We start from the raw sequence: 14,400 nt of genomic DNA, 5'->3' as shown, positions 1-14,400 counted from the left end.
TTCTTTTGTTCGATTAAGGATTTCCTGAGCAACTACAATGTGCCAGGGCCTGGGCAGGGTGCTCAGGGTATAGCAATGAACAAAACACTTGCCCTGTCTCCGCACAGAGCTCACAACAGACACACAAATAAGATGGGAAACCCCAGGAAGCACATAAACAAATAGGTACATAACCTAATTTCAGGTGGTGGTAAGAGTTACAAAGACAAAGAATGGAGAAGAAGGGAGAGTGGTGTTTTAGGTGTGGTGGTCAGGGTGGGCCCCTCTGAGGAGGTGAAGGTTGGAAATGGGAGAAGGAGGCATGTTGGTATCCAAGGCAGGAGGAACAGCAAGTGCAAAGGCCCTGAGGGAAGAGGATACTTCACGTGAAGGGCAGTAGGGATGCTTATGTGGTTGGAGCTGTGCGAAGAGGGGCAGGGGCCCGGGATAGTTCAGGAGATGAGATGAGGGAGGCGAAGAATCCAGAGCACGTAGGCCCTTGTGGGCCATGGTAAGGGCTTCAGGATTACTGTGAGTGAAACAGAGCCAACAAAGAGGTGAGAGAGGTGAGTAACACGATCAGATTATTCTGGAAAACAAGTGGGTCACTTTACTACATTAGATCACTGACTCATCCCTCAACAAGCATTTACTGAGCACTGGTGCCAGGCCCGGCTCAGGTTTGGAGACACTGATTCACACATGGTTGCACCCTCCAAGGGTGACCTCTGCTTTGGAGCAGTGGACAAGGAAATCCTACCACTCTGGGCTACCCATGCTAAGCCCATGGGAGGGGCCAGCATCTTGGGCACCAAAGGGGCGCTCCTGACCCAGCCTGGACGACCCATAGGCAGGTGCCAGGAGCGCTTGTGTGTGATGGGACCACTCCTCTTTTCTGGCGGGATTAGCATGTGGACAGACTGTGGGCCTACAGATGTGCCCACATCAAGTGTGCAAGGTGCACAGCCAGATTGCACTTGAGGAGGATGGTAATCTCTCTCCTCCTGTTCCCTCTTCATATATAAATCACTGTGACCTTCAGAGCCCAGGATTGTGGGGAAAGGGGACTTCCTCCTCTGGGCAAGCTCATGGTCAGATTAGTCCTCCAGCCAGCCATTTCCAATCTGCGCTTCACAAGAAATCTGGGACCAATTATACCAAAGTTTGGGACTTATTTACTTCTTATGATTTTATAGTAAATTAGAGCTGATTCATGGCTGTCCCTATAATTAGCTACCCCACTGACTTGCATTCCAATATGCTTTGAGTAAGAACCGGGTGGGGTCATAGCTCCGAAGGAGGGAGTTCCCAGAACCAGTGACCCATTTTGCCTCACCTTGGGTGCCTGTGAGAAAGCGTCAAGAGGAGATGCCCACCGGGCAGGGGAATCAAGTCTCAGAGCCACCACCCCAGGGAGCTAAGGTCATCTGTACTGTGCTTGACACTGTAGCTTCCCTCCTGGGTTATTTCTCAAGGTGTGTCCACAGAACGCTGGTTCTCTCACATGGATTTTGAGGACCTGCCTACTCTGAGCCCCTCTCAGAGAATCCCAGTGACCTTTGAGGTATTCAAGGCTCTGATAAGTCCTGCAGCAAAGATACCCGTTTAAGTTGGTTTAACCCAGTGTTTCTAAAGCCTTTTGACCATAGAGACAGATTGTGTGTGTGTGTGTTTAGCTGTAACACTATTACCAAGCAGAACATGTTGTCTTGGGACTTTAAGTAGAGACAATTCCCCTGGTTACCAAACTAACACAGATTCTGAGACCTGCTTCCAGGAGGGAGGTCCTGGAGTTTGGGAACTTCTCAGAGGAGATAGGGTAGGAGAGGTGGAGACCTTCAGTAGCTCTGGAAAGAAGGAAGTGTGTGCCACACTGGGAAGAGAAATCGCAGAGAAGAAAGGAGGCATTCAGAAATTCATGGCTTCAAGGTTGACCTTGTATTCGCTTGTTGGGGTGAGAGGTGTGTGTGACCCAGCTGGGGGAGGGCAGGCAAAGAGGGGAGAGGTCCCTAATGGGCTCTCCTGGCCTTGGGGCCCCTACCCCAATAGCAGCTGTCTCTTCCCCTCACCCCATTTTTTCCCAGGCCTTCAGGATTAAGGACCCCAGGCTGTTATTCTCTGGGTCATTCCTATACCCACATCTCTGCCTTTGGAATCCCTTTACTGACCTCTTGTCCCCTCACCTCAAATGCCCCTGAATTAATAAAAATAAGATGATAATGATAATAGTAATGATGAAACCCATACGCGCTTACGAAGCACCAGGCCTTCTAAGCACATTATATGTTATGTTTGTCTTTATAACAATGCTATGAAGAAGGGTATGATCACTACCCCAGATGAGAGAAAAGAGTCAGAGAGAGGTGAAGGGACTTGTTCAAGATCATACAACTGGAAAGTGGTAGAGTCTACAGGGAGCTGAGTCCCAAGGCGGGACAAGAGCATCAATCCAGTCACCATTTCGGTTGCTGTGTCTCCTTGGCTGGGCCACCTGCCCTCTCTGGATCTCAGTCTCCCCATTGGTAAAATGGAGGGGATAGGCTCTAGTGTCCCTAAGCGTCTTCCCACCCCTCTTGACTCTCAGCCCTCTCTCCCATCAGCCTATCTTCTCAGACCAGCCCCCCTGCCCCCCCCACCCCGCCCCCCAGAATCCATAAGGCCTCCTCAGGCCCTGTCCTGGCCCAGCTGGATGCTCTCCAGCACCATACCGGCCCCGCCCATACCCTCAGGGTGGGTGGCGGCTGTGGGCCTGCAGAAGACATCCCTGAGCCCTGCCTGGAAGGGGCGGGAGAGGTAGAAGCAAAGGATGGGGCTCACGGCACAATTGGAGTAGGCCAGGATAGTGCAGAGGCTGGATGCCACAAAAGCCGCTGGCGTGACAGGCAGGCCACCCACAGCTGCCACATAGCCCAGCACGGAGCAGGGCCCCCACATCAGCACAAAGGCCCCCAGCACCACCAGGATGAATGCTGTGTTCTCCCTGTGCTCCTGGATGCTCTCCCCACTGGGGCCACGAGGCTGTGTCCGCATGAGCCAGCCCACATGGCTGAAAGAGCAGCCCAGCCCCCCCACACAAGGCAAGAAGGCCAGGGCTCCCAGCAGGGTGAAGTAACAGGAGGTCCCTGCAGGGCTCAGGAGCAGGAGGCAGGCCCGGGTCCCCGCTGCCCCCTCCTCCACCACCACTCTCTGGAACAGCCAGTTGGGCAACGAGGTGGTGATGCCCAGGACCCACATGGCCCCACAGAGAAGCAGGCGGGTGCCTCGGCCAGCGGAGAGGGCCACTTCAGGCCGGGCCACAGCCACGTGGCGCAGAAAAGCCGTGGCCACCATGCTGTAGAAGGTACAGAACATGGTAGCATTGTTGGTGGCCTGGCTGGCAGTACAGATGACAGGGCCCAGCCACCAGTCACGCCGCAAGAAGCTCAGCAGCAGCACGGGCACCACGCAGACCATGAAGAGCAGGTCGGACAGTGTGACGTTCACCATGAGGCTGTTGGTCAGGGCGCGGAGCGGCCGGGAGGTGCCTGAGTCCCGGCCTGCCACGAGCAGCATCAGCCCATTGGCCGGCAGCCCCACCAGCAGGATGAGGCTGCACAGCCCGGCGAAGAGGAGTCGGAGCCATCGCTCGGGTGTGGCTGTGAGTCCGGTGGCCGTGAACGTGGAGTTGGGCTCCATTCCCCTGCCCTGGACACACAAGGACAGTGTCGAAAACCAGCCTGAGGGCCACCTTCCTCTTTCCCTGTAGAGCGCCTTCCCCTTTCACAGCCCCCTACATCCAATGGGGGCCCTTGCCCGGGATTAGTCCCCTGAGACCTCATGACAGCCCGACCCGACGGGCTCCGTCAGGGCCCCAGGTTCAAATCCTGACTCTGCTACTTTGTATCTCTGTGACTTTGGGAAAAGTTACCCAGTTTCCCTACCTCAGTTTCCTCAACCATCAAGAAGGAAGGAAATCAAGGAAAACAGATGTCAACAGTCACTGCTACAAACGCGTGAGGTTCAGGTTTTCATTTTCCTCTTTGTAATTATTTCTACAGTTTCTGCAGGGGGTACAAATTGAATTTGGGGTGTGTGAATCCATGTATGTGCGCACACACACACACACATATTTTTTTAGATTTTATTTATTTATTTAGAGAGTTGGGGGAGGGGCAGAGGCAGAGAAGCTGACTCCCTGCTGAGCGCAGAGCCCCACACGGGCTCAGTCTCAATGTGGAGATCATGACCTGAGCCGAAATCCAGAGTCAGAGGCTCAACTGACTGAGCCGCCCACGTGCCGCTATATATGTGTGTGTGTGTGTGTGTGTGTGTGTGTGTGTGTGTATTTTTTTTTTTAACAAAACCTTGCCTGCCAATGAAATAGGCAGATATTAGAGGTTCAAGCAAGAAGTAGATATGCAGGGGCTTTGAGATGGCATGCAGCCCCTCCCAGGGGTGCTTGTCTGCACAGTGGGATTACCTGGGGAGTTTCAAAAATCCTGATCCACAAGTCCCACCCCAGGGACGGGATTTAGCTGGTCTGGGCTTTGGCATTTTTGAAAGATCCCAGAGGACTGTCCAGGGCAGACCAGCTTGGAACGGACTGCCCTCTGTGGTTGTGCTGTGCTGGTTACCTTGCAGGGTTGGGGGAAGCGATGCACCCCACCTTCCTCCTCACCCCCACTTCATCCTACATGCTGAGGACCTGGGGAGACCCCGATTGAGAGGAGTCAGGCTGGGAAATGGGATCTAGACATTCCAGAGTCAGCCGAGGGACTAGCGTCTCCACCTGCCACCCCACAGACCGGGACCAGAGTCCCTAGCTTTCTTGGGATGAGACTTGCCCATTGACTCAATAATTACATATTTTCGAGTATTTACCCTGAACCAGCAGCAAGCACAACAGCCCTGTGGAGTCCTGATTCTAGTCCCCATCCTCTTTTCTCTTATGCTGAAGAAGGGGAGTCTGGAGAGACCCCTGTCTAGCTGGTTTGGAGCCTAGGCTGGGAGGTCCACAGATGCCCTCCTGCAGAGCCCCACCTGGAGAAGACTTGCTTGGTCTCTGGGGTCCCAGGGCAGCAACTTGGCTGAGGACAGCTGAGAAGAGACAGGAGAAAGCTAGGGCAAATTCTGCCACTACTACCTCTTGGGGTCTCCAGCACCTTCCAGGGACTGCAGGGGACGGAGGAACCAAGGGACCAGCCCCAAACCTTAACTGCCCTGGATAAATGCTACAATCATGTCCTTCTCTCAGCATGTGTAACTCTTTTTTGTTTTTGTTTTTGTTTTTCTTCCACCTGGCCCTGCCTGCCGAGGACACCATAGAAGGGAGTGGAGGGAAAGAAAGGATCCGGGACCTGGTCCCTGCACCACCTAAGCATCCATACCGTCCTGTAAAAAGCCCCCTAACTTGGTGGAGAAGCTTGTGGCGGCTGGAGCCTGGGTTCAAAGCCCCGCCACACCACTTGCTAGCTGTGTTGACTGTGGACAAGCGACTTATCCTCTGTGCCTCCTTTTCCTCATCTGTAAAGCAGGGATAAACAAGCCCCATCTCACAGGGTTGATGCGAGGATTAAATCGTACACGTTAGGTGCTCGGAGTATTGCCTGACGTGAAGTAAGTGCTTTGTAAATGAGGGCTGTTCTGCTCCTGCCCATCCTCGGCTTCAAAAGCTCTCTTGCCCAACACCTCTGTCCAGGCTCCAGTCTGTCCACCTTGCCCTCCCCTTCTCCCTCCACATCTTGAGCCCCATCAGCCCAGTCCCACCCTCCTTTTCTCCATCAGCCTCAAGCTAAGGTGTGACCAGAGCCCCCCTTGGCAGACATGCCCTGAGAACTCACCACTTGTCTGGAAGTTCACTCTGAAGTCCACCTTGAGTCCCTCCTGCTGCTCTCCTCACGGGCCTCGCACTCCTTGGAGGTTCCGGGCCCTGCTTGCTGACTCCGGGAAAGGCTGGGCCCCTCCACACCTCTGCTCTGCACAGAAGCTGGATCTTGCCAGAGAAAGCCGAGAGATGGTTCTGGGCAAGTGTTTGGTCCCTTCTCGCACCCCACTTCTAAGGAACCTGAGCTGGCTGCCCACAGCTGGGGCACAGCTGAGATGGGGAGGGGGGCAGGCCTGAGGGCCACTTCTGTACCAGGTCCCCCTGAAGGCCACGGGGCTCTATCCTCTTTTCTGGCTCCCCCAGGAATCACACCCTGCTTACCTGCCTCATTAACTCACTGGCCTACAGGACAGAGATGTTGGAGCCTGCCAGGTCCCTAGGCCCCAGAGACAGCCATTAGCAACAGCAGAGCCTGTTCTCCTCCCTCACCAGTGGCCAGGCGTCACTCACTCCAGCCCACCTCTCCCTGTCTGTCTGTCTATCTTAGAACCTATGACAGCCTAGAAGCTGCTCAGAACAGGGGGAAGCTTGTGGGCTGACGGAGAGGATCCGGAAAGGGAGAAGATATTGGGGGTAAGAAAGAATCGGTGAGGGAGGCCAGTAAGAGAACTCGCTAGATCAGGAAATCATCCTGCATGTTGACTAGAGGCTGAATGGGGTCCATTAGGGCATCTGATCCAACCTCTGGTCGCTTCTGTTGTCTGAACCTTTTCTACCTTGCCTCTTGCCAAAGTGTCCCCCGACTTCCCCTTGTAGGCCTCTAATGACAAAGAGCTCACTGCTGCAGAGACATTCCTTTTGGAACTGTGCAGAGGGGATGGGGTGCAGATTGGAGACTGATTAAGCCAGGGGAAGCCTCTGTCTTCTGCCTCCTGCCCTTTCTCTCTCCTGCAGTCTCTCGCTCTGTACCACTTTCTCTTGAACTCTCTCTGCTTGTCTCTGTGAAAGTGGGGTGTCCTCTGATTCCCCAGTGCTGAATGATTGATTACAAAGTGATCAGCACAAGCTCAGCCTTTTGCATGCACCAGACTGCAGGCACTGGCGAGTGTCATTGTGGTTAACAGTAAGATGACAGTGGCAGTGGCACTGGCAGTGACAGTGGCAGCAAACATACATGACAGAAGTTAGTCCAACTCTGAGGGACCATCACCCTAAGGCTCTCAAAGCAGGCTCCTTAAGGGCACTGAGGACTCCATCCCAGCTTATCAAGGGCAGCCACCTTCCGAGAGATGAATGGCAGGCAGTTCTGGGAACTTCAACAAAAGCTCTGAAGAGGAGCCCCAAAGTGATCTGAACCTAGTTTCCCTGCTTCTCCCCCGGCCACCCCAGCCACCCTTTTGGCTGCACCTCCGGGCAGAGGGCTGCACCAGGTGACATTGTGGCATTGGAGCAGGGGTTGGGATCTCCAAATATGACCCCTTAGAGGCAGGTCTTAGGGAAAGGGAGTGGGGTCGGGGCTCGGAGAGACAGGGGAAATGGGGCCTTTAGGGGGCCATCAGAACACCGTTCTTCCCCAGGAATCGGATTCTGCTCGGAAGAACCTTGATGCTTGCAAACAGGTGGTGAGTGAGACAAGGTTCACAAGTTTCGGCAGGCACAGAAGAGTGGGACCTCTTTAATAAAGTGTTTTGTAATTAACAGGTTGTAGCAATTAGTAATCAGCACCAAAGCAAGCTCCTCTAGAAGATTCTTTCCCTCCCCTTGACGTTTATTTTTATTTCGCATTCTATAAGGAATACCTAGGCACTGCAGAAGATCTAGAAATACAAATACATATCAGAAGGGTAATGACACCCCCACACATTCACCCTATAATTTCCCCCCACAGAGATGTGTGGCCAATGATATGGTGTGTTTGCCTTAATTCATTTTTCTTGACTTTACCATTCTTTCGAGAGTTTTAAGCACTACTGCCATGACCCAGCACCCCCTCAAATCCTTCTTCAGAGCGCAAAGGGCAGAGTTAGTGCAGTCCCTGCCCTGGGATCCAAGTCTTGACCTGAGGGGGGATTCCCTGAACTTCCAAGCTGGCCATCTCTGTCACTGCTGCATCCAGGTAAGGTGGGACAGGAGCTGGGGAGCAGGAATGGGGGAGGGTGGTCATCTCCCCCACCTCTGGCTGGGCCGGAGGGTCAGAAGCAGCAGCCAGCTCTCTTCTTTGGCCTTTTGGGGGTCACCTCCACAAGGGAGTCCTTCAGGCGGTCTTCCTGCATCTTGAGTGACCTGTATGGAGACACCACACATCAATCCTCTGTTTCACCTTGAGGGGCAGCAGGGAGGGGCCCGTGGGTGCAGCTGGGGGACCGGGGGATTGCCCTCCAAGCTTCCTCTCTTCCCACTTGCCCTGCTCCTGTGCTGCATCCCACACGGCACTCGAAAAACAGAGCCACAGAGACTTTGGCCTGTCACTTTCCTAGCCTTCTTTCCAGCCTCCTGTGTGCCGGCCACTGTGCAAGGGACTCTGAATAGGACAATAAGGCCAGCAATGTCCTTGCCTTGGGAGGTGAGGCGACAGAGAGACAAGGGGCCGTCAGAACCTAGGAATGAAGAAGCACACACAGGGACATGTCCTCGAAGTTTCTCAAAGGATTTAGGGAGGAAGGAGACAGTGTCAGAGCTGAGACCAAGCATTGGATAGGGGTTCGCTAGCAGAAAAGGGGGGTGCATTCCTGGCTGAGGGCAAAGGTTCAGTGAGAAAGAGAGAGAGCTTGGAGGCTGGGTAAATAAAAGACGCTCATTCATTCATTCATGATAGATTTACTGAGTGTGGGCCACTGCGCAGAATCACAAAGCCTAAAGAAAGAAGAAAGAAGCCTTGAGGCTATAGGGGTTCAGGGCCCTGGGGGCCTGGAAGCCGCATTCAGGAACTTTGGCTTTTGTCCTAAAGCAAAGGGAAACTGTCCAGCAGTTGTCCATCAGAGGCTATCCAGTGATCAGGTGAGCGGTTTCCCAGACTCACCCTTGCTGCTTTGTCAGAGAAGGGGTTTCCAGATCATCTGACCTAGGGTCCCTTCCACCTTACTCATTTCCATCTTTTATTGGGCTCCCGGTATGTGCCAGGCCCTGGGTGTGGAGGGAAAGGGCTGGACAAAACAGACTCGGCCCAGCCCTCCTAGAGCCACAGCCCCCAGCAGGCGGCAGACAGCAACCAGAAACCAGACAGCTGCATGTATAATTACAATTTGTCCAGAGGGGCTTTGAAGGACACAAACAGGGGACGAGGATCCAGAAAAATGGTGGGTCGGAGAGTGGCCAGGGAGGGCCCCTCCGAGGGGCTGAAGCTGAGTGAGTGAGTGTGCATGTGCACAAACAACCCGACCTCCAACCATGAGGGCCATTTCCCAGCATTTGGTTTTATTCTAAATCTGGTGGAAACTGGGACGCCTGGCTGGCTCAGTCGGAAGGGCCATGACTGGCGATCTTGGGGTCATGAGTGCGAGCCCTGCATTGGGTATAGAGACCACTTAAGTAAATAAATAAAAATAAAAACTTCTTAAAAAAATTAATAAATCTAGTGGAAGTTACGAGAAGGTAGAGAGCAGGAAGGGGACCCTTTCTGTCCCGCTGCACTGCGCAGATGAGAAAGCTGAGTGACGCTTTCAGGAGGTGATACTGTCCTTGGGACGGTAGAGCTCCACTCAGACTCTCCCCACAGTGCTCTCTCTCCTTCCCCAGAGGGTGAGCCCTGTGGCTTCAAGGCGCTTCCTCAGAGCGGGCCTTCCCTTCCCACAGGAGGGCTCTGGAGGCTGCCCAGGGGACTCTGGGTGGGGAGCAGTGGGGTGGCACTCACCGGGCCAGATTCACCACGGGCTCCAGGATGTTGTGACCCAAGGCAGCGCTACACTCACCGAAGGAGACCCCCAGCTCCTGCAGACAGACAGACGTGTGGGAGCCCACTGAGCGTCCCAGCGGCAGCCCCCCACCACCCCCCAGCCATCAGACGGAGCCCCACCCAATGCGCCCCTCCCCCGCTCCGGCGCCCCACCCCACCCCCAGCCTGGCTGGCCACCTGTCAAACATGCCACCCCAGAGACTTTCCACAGCCTCCTCTCAGAGTGATGGTGGAAAACCTGTGTCCCGACTTGGAGAAATGTCCCTGGGGACATTTTAAACTATTAGTTTTTTTGTTTGTTTTTTAATTTCGAAAATACTCAACTCGGCGGGGGGGACGTAATATTGGAACATAGAGCATTCAGAAAGTGTTAAGAGCAAAATATAAACCCCTCCTGTTAGCGTTTGATATGTATTTCCATTCTGTTTTACAGAACCCATTTCCTGGGGGTGAGTGGGCTCCAGGTCATCGTGCTGTTGGATTAAAGTCCAGGAACCAGGAACCTGGGGCTCAGTCAGTCCCCGGTCGGACATCAGCGACCTCGCGGGGTTCAACCCCACCTAAGCCTGGACTTGCAGCTGCTCTTCTGACTTCACGTTTCATTGTAAGCATTTCCTCCACACCCTCAGATATTTTTCCAGGACAGGATTTTTGATGGCAAATCCAGCCTCTCACATGAACCTCCACAGCTTAACCACCAACTGCTGCCAAATGTTTGTTATAAATAATACTGTAAAGAACATCCTTCTGGAAACATGCTTGATTATACATTATACGCAGGTATCCATTATGCTGTTCTCTTAGGGATTATTACTTCTGATTCTTTTCTTAGGATAAATTGCTAGAGGAGGAATTACTGTGTCAAAGAGATGAGCCACTACATTTAAGGGGGAAAAACATCCCACCAACCAAGGAGCCACGATGATGAGAAAGGAGAGGAGAAGGAGCAAGATACACAGTATGGAAATGCCAAGAGGGGTTGTGGCAGAGGGGTGGGGTAAGGGCTGGGTTCTTTTTTCCTTCCTTATTATTCTCCAGAGTTTCTGGAATGTGGTCAACTTCTATTCATAAATAAATAGTATCCACTGTCTGCCCCAGTGGATGGGGCAGCCCCACTGGTGGGGCTTTTGATGCAATCTTGTCAGGGAAGAATTTGGGTCCCAAGATAGAATAAATTAGAAGGAAGGTGATGTTAATTAGAGACCGGAGAGAAAATGAAGATTTGATTGGGATTTTTAAGTGAAGCTTTTAAAACCTTTTTTTACTCTGAAGATATTTTTATATAGGTCAGAATGTTGTGTGGGGATCTGCTAATTCAATGTGAGGTCAATGTCATGCCCGCCAGGAGAGCCTCATGTTTGGGTTTGAGATGAGGGAAGAGTGGGAGGCGGAGGTGGCCAGGCTGCTGTCCACTCTGACCTGGCCTTTGGCAGGGAGGGGCAGGAATGGAGAGTGGATCCTTCTCAGTTGCCCAGGCGAGGGGAACCTATTCACTACACTCCAGGGAGAGGTCTGCCCAGTCCAGGCTGGGTGGGGGGCTGATGTCCAGGTGCTCACCTGGGCCAGTTGCTGTCCGGCCTCGATGGGCACCTGCCGCTCCTCCTCACAATCCGTCTTGTTTCCCAGGAGAAGGATAACCACCCCGTCGGGCCCTGATTCCTGCGTATAGAACACACGCCCTCAGCTACACATGTTGAAGGCCTGCTCTGCTATGCCAGGCCCTAGGCTGGATTTGGCCCTGCCCTCCAGGAAGCTGACAGGGTACACACCCCCTCCACCACCTTTCCGTGTCACACTCACTCCACACCCTTTCCCCACCCATGACTTTTTCCCTTCAAGCTACAGTAAGGCTGCCCCTCCTTTCTGCCTACAAACATGTCACCCATTTTCCAAGGCCAGCCTCAAAGGTACCTCTCCCAGGAAGCCTTCCAGGATTGTTCCTGCCCATGTTCCTCTCTTCCTGCCTGTACTGAACAGCCCAGCGCTTGATTACACAGGCTGGCTTGGCTTGTTTCCTAATTGTTTCATGGTAATGACAGTGACTATTACTACTAGCTTCTGTTTACTGAGTGCTTACTGTGTACCCAGTGTTGTTCTCAAGACAATTTTATCAGGTAATCCTAACAACTGTAGGAGAGAAGTTGGAAAATTGAAGTTCAGAGAAGTTAAGTCACTTGTCCAAGATGATAGAGCTGGGGCAGGGGAGTTGGGATTCAAACCTAGGTCCTGTCAGACCCAGAGCCCAGGCTCCTTGAGCAGTTTCTGCTTTTGCTTTCTTCAACTGGACTAGAACTTCCAGAGAGAAGACAACATGCCTTTCTTCATATCCCTCTGCTGTGCTAGTACATACTGCAGAATTTCAGTATATGTTATTGGATATTCAGTATATATATATCAATTAAGTACATGAGAGAAAGAACTAGAGATGTGCAGACAGAGGAATTGTCACCTAGAGTGGTACTAGACTTACATTATCCCCAGGTGTTAAGAAGACATCACCAAGCTGCTGTATATAGGAAAGAAATGTTCAGAGGATAGAGGAAGTAGTTTGTTTTGGAGGCTGTACTTTGTGGTTGTGGTTCTTCCTATGACTATGCTCCCAGCTCATCCTGCCACACATGCCCTCAGTAGGTCACATCACCCACATGTCTGTCATGTCATTTGTAATCCTGGGAAAAAAGGGGGCGAGGGCAAGGGTACAACTTCCTTCTTGACTCCACAAACCAGGGCCAAACCCAACAGCCGTCTGCAGGTAGCCAAGATGGCCGCTTACCCGGAGACATTCCAGCCAGTAGCGCACGTGGGCAAAGCTCTCCTGAGAGGTGATGTCGTACATGAGAACTACTCCATCTGCCTTGCGGAGCAGCTGCCGAGTCATGCTGTGGTACCTGCCCAGACAGTCTGCCTGAGGCTATGCCTGGTGGGTGGATCCCTAGCCCTAGGGCCTCAGCTACTTCATCTGCAAAGTGGGAGGCTTAACCCTTCCTGCCTCTAATTGCTGCCCACATAGAGTGTGCAGACGTTTTCCTTCTTGCAGTATGATTGTTGAATAGGTAACTGTTCTCATGGCTTGAATTTCAAAAGGTACCCAAGAGTACCCAGTGAAAATTCTGGCATCCCTCTCCCCCAACCCCACCCCCGCTATCCCCACCACTCAGTCCCCCCTCCCCAGAGGCAGCCGAGTGATACCAGTTTGCAGAGGAAATTTATGAATATACATAAATGTATGTATGCGTCCGTGCACACCATATACATATACACATCCACACACAGACCCTTTTCTCCCGTTAAACACAAATACAGTGTAAAACACTCACTGTATCACTAATATTCAGTAATCTGCACTTTGCCTTTTCCAGTTAATAAAACGTCTTGGAGGGGCCCTTCGGTGGCTCAGTTGGTTAAGTGTCTGACTTCGGCTCAGGTCATGATACTGGAGTCCCAGGATTGAACCCCATGTGGGGCTCTGTGCTCAGCAGGGAGCCTGCTTCTCCTTCTCCCTCTGCCCCTCCCCACTCATGCTCTCTCTCTCTCCCTTTCTCTCTTTCAAATAAATAAATAAAACCTTTCAAAAAAACCCAAAAACAAAGTGTCTTGGAGGGGTTTCCCTGTTGGTACATAGAGAGAGTCCACAGTCTGTCTTTGTGACTTCCTAATATTCTACGGATTGTGCAGCTAGATCCTGACTGGGCAGGTCTTCCCCGCCTCCTGTTTAGACGATTCCTTGTGCTTCACAACATAAAACCACGCTACTGTGGCCATGTTCCTCTTACGGTCATGGATGAGTTCAGTAGAATGAATTTTTGGAAGTGGAAATGCTGGGTCAAAGAAAAGGTGCCTTGTAAATTATGACCACTACTGCCTAGCTATAAAGGGGCGGGCCAGTGTTTTGGAAGGATAGGAGATCAGGCAGTTGTCCCCTGAGGGCCACGTGGGGATGTTAGGCCATGGGGCCTCTGGCTCTCCTGCCCCCTTGGTCAGCCAGCTGGATCTCAACTCCCTGCTTCCTCCTGAACTTCTCAGTCCTTAGGGGGTGGATGCCTTTTGGGCCCTTGGTTGTCTCTTGCCTATGCTGGAGTCTTCAAGATCAGGGCTGCCCTCTATCCCTCTGCGCCTTCGGCTCAGCCTGGGGACCCAGCAATGCGGATGGTACCCGTTACCTTTCCTGGCCAGCTGTGTCCCAGAGCTGCAGCACGAAGCATTTGTTGTCCACCAGCAGAGTTTTGACCCGAAAATCCACTCCTAGGACACACAGAGGGGCATCAGGCCTGCTTCTAAGTTCTCAACCAGGACTTCCAGGCCAAACCTGCCCCAGGATGTACCCGTCCCCAACACCAGCCCCTCTGGCTGCTGGGCTTCCTTCCCCTTGGCTCTCCAAATCCCATCCATACTCAAGAGACCATATCCTCCAAGAGGTCTGTCCTGACCCCTAGCCTGTGGGGTTCATGGTCCCTGCAGTACTCCCACACCCTCACGGTCAGTGCCAATTCGAGGCACCTTGCTTTTTTTTTTTTTTTTTTTTTTTACCTCTGTGAACATAGCTGTCTTCCCAACTGCACAGCAACGGTTATTCCTCAGGTCACTCTGGACAACCAGTGTGATTATTTTATCTTTATAAATGTCACTATTTTATTTTTATAATACTCCCTGTTTCATTCCTGATTATGGCTTGGGTCTTCCCCTTGCAACCAGGCAGCAGGGTAGAAACAGGCAGCCTGGGAGGGTG

General features: G+C 52.6%; 2 protein-coding genes across 3 annotated transcripts in view; both read right to left on the bottom strand.

The window, feature by feature from the left end:
• Nucleotides 1-2,643: 2,643 nt before the first annotated feature.
• LOC131834623 (galanin receptor type 1-like) lies at nt 2,644-3,654 on the bottom strand. Its single transcript, XM_059179298.1, has one exon. The coding sequence runs from the start codon at nt 3,652-3,654 to the stop codon at nt 2,644-2,646; it is 1,011 nt and encodes a 336-aa protein (XP_059035281.1).
• Nucleotides 3,655-7,437: 3,783 nt separating this feature from the next.
• RAB44 (RAB44, member RAS oncogene family) overlaps nt 7,438-14,400 on the bottom strand; it is a 32,267-nt gene continuing 25,304 nt past the window's right edge. The window contains exons 10-14 of one of the 2 annotated variants that reach the window (XM_059177785.1): nt 13,835-13,916; nt 12,448-12,562; nt 11,232-11,333; nt 9,633-9,709; nt 7,438-8,065 (exon numbers count right to left, since the gene is read on the bottom strand). In XM_059177785.1, the coding sequence (XP_059033768.1) occupies nt 7,975-8,065; nt 9,633-9,709; nt 11,232-11,333; nt 12,448-12,562; nt 13,835-13,916 (467 nt within the window). In that variant the 3' untranslated portion in view covers nt 7,438-7,974. The remainder of the gene's footprint in view (nt 8,066-9,632; nt 9,710-11,231; nt 11,334-12,447; nt 12,563-13,834; nt 13,917-14,400) is intronic. The other variant, XM_059177786.1, reaches the window with a different exon arrangement.

Source organism: Mustela lutreola, chromosome 6, assembly GCF_030435805.1.
Source record: "Mustela lutreola isolate mMusLut2 chromosome 6, mMusLut2.pri, whole genome shotgun sequence".
NCBI lineage: Eukaryota > Metazoa > Chordata > Mammalia > Carnivora > Mustelidae > Mustela > Mustela lutreola.
This window is presented reverse-complemented; position numbering and strand designations above follow the sequence as displayed.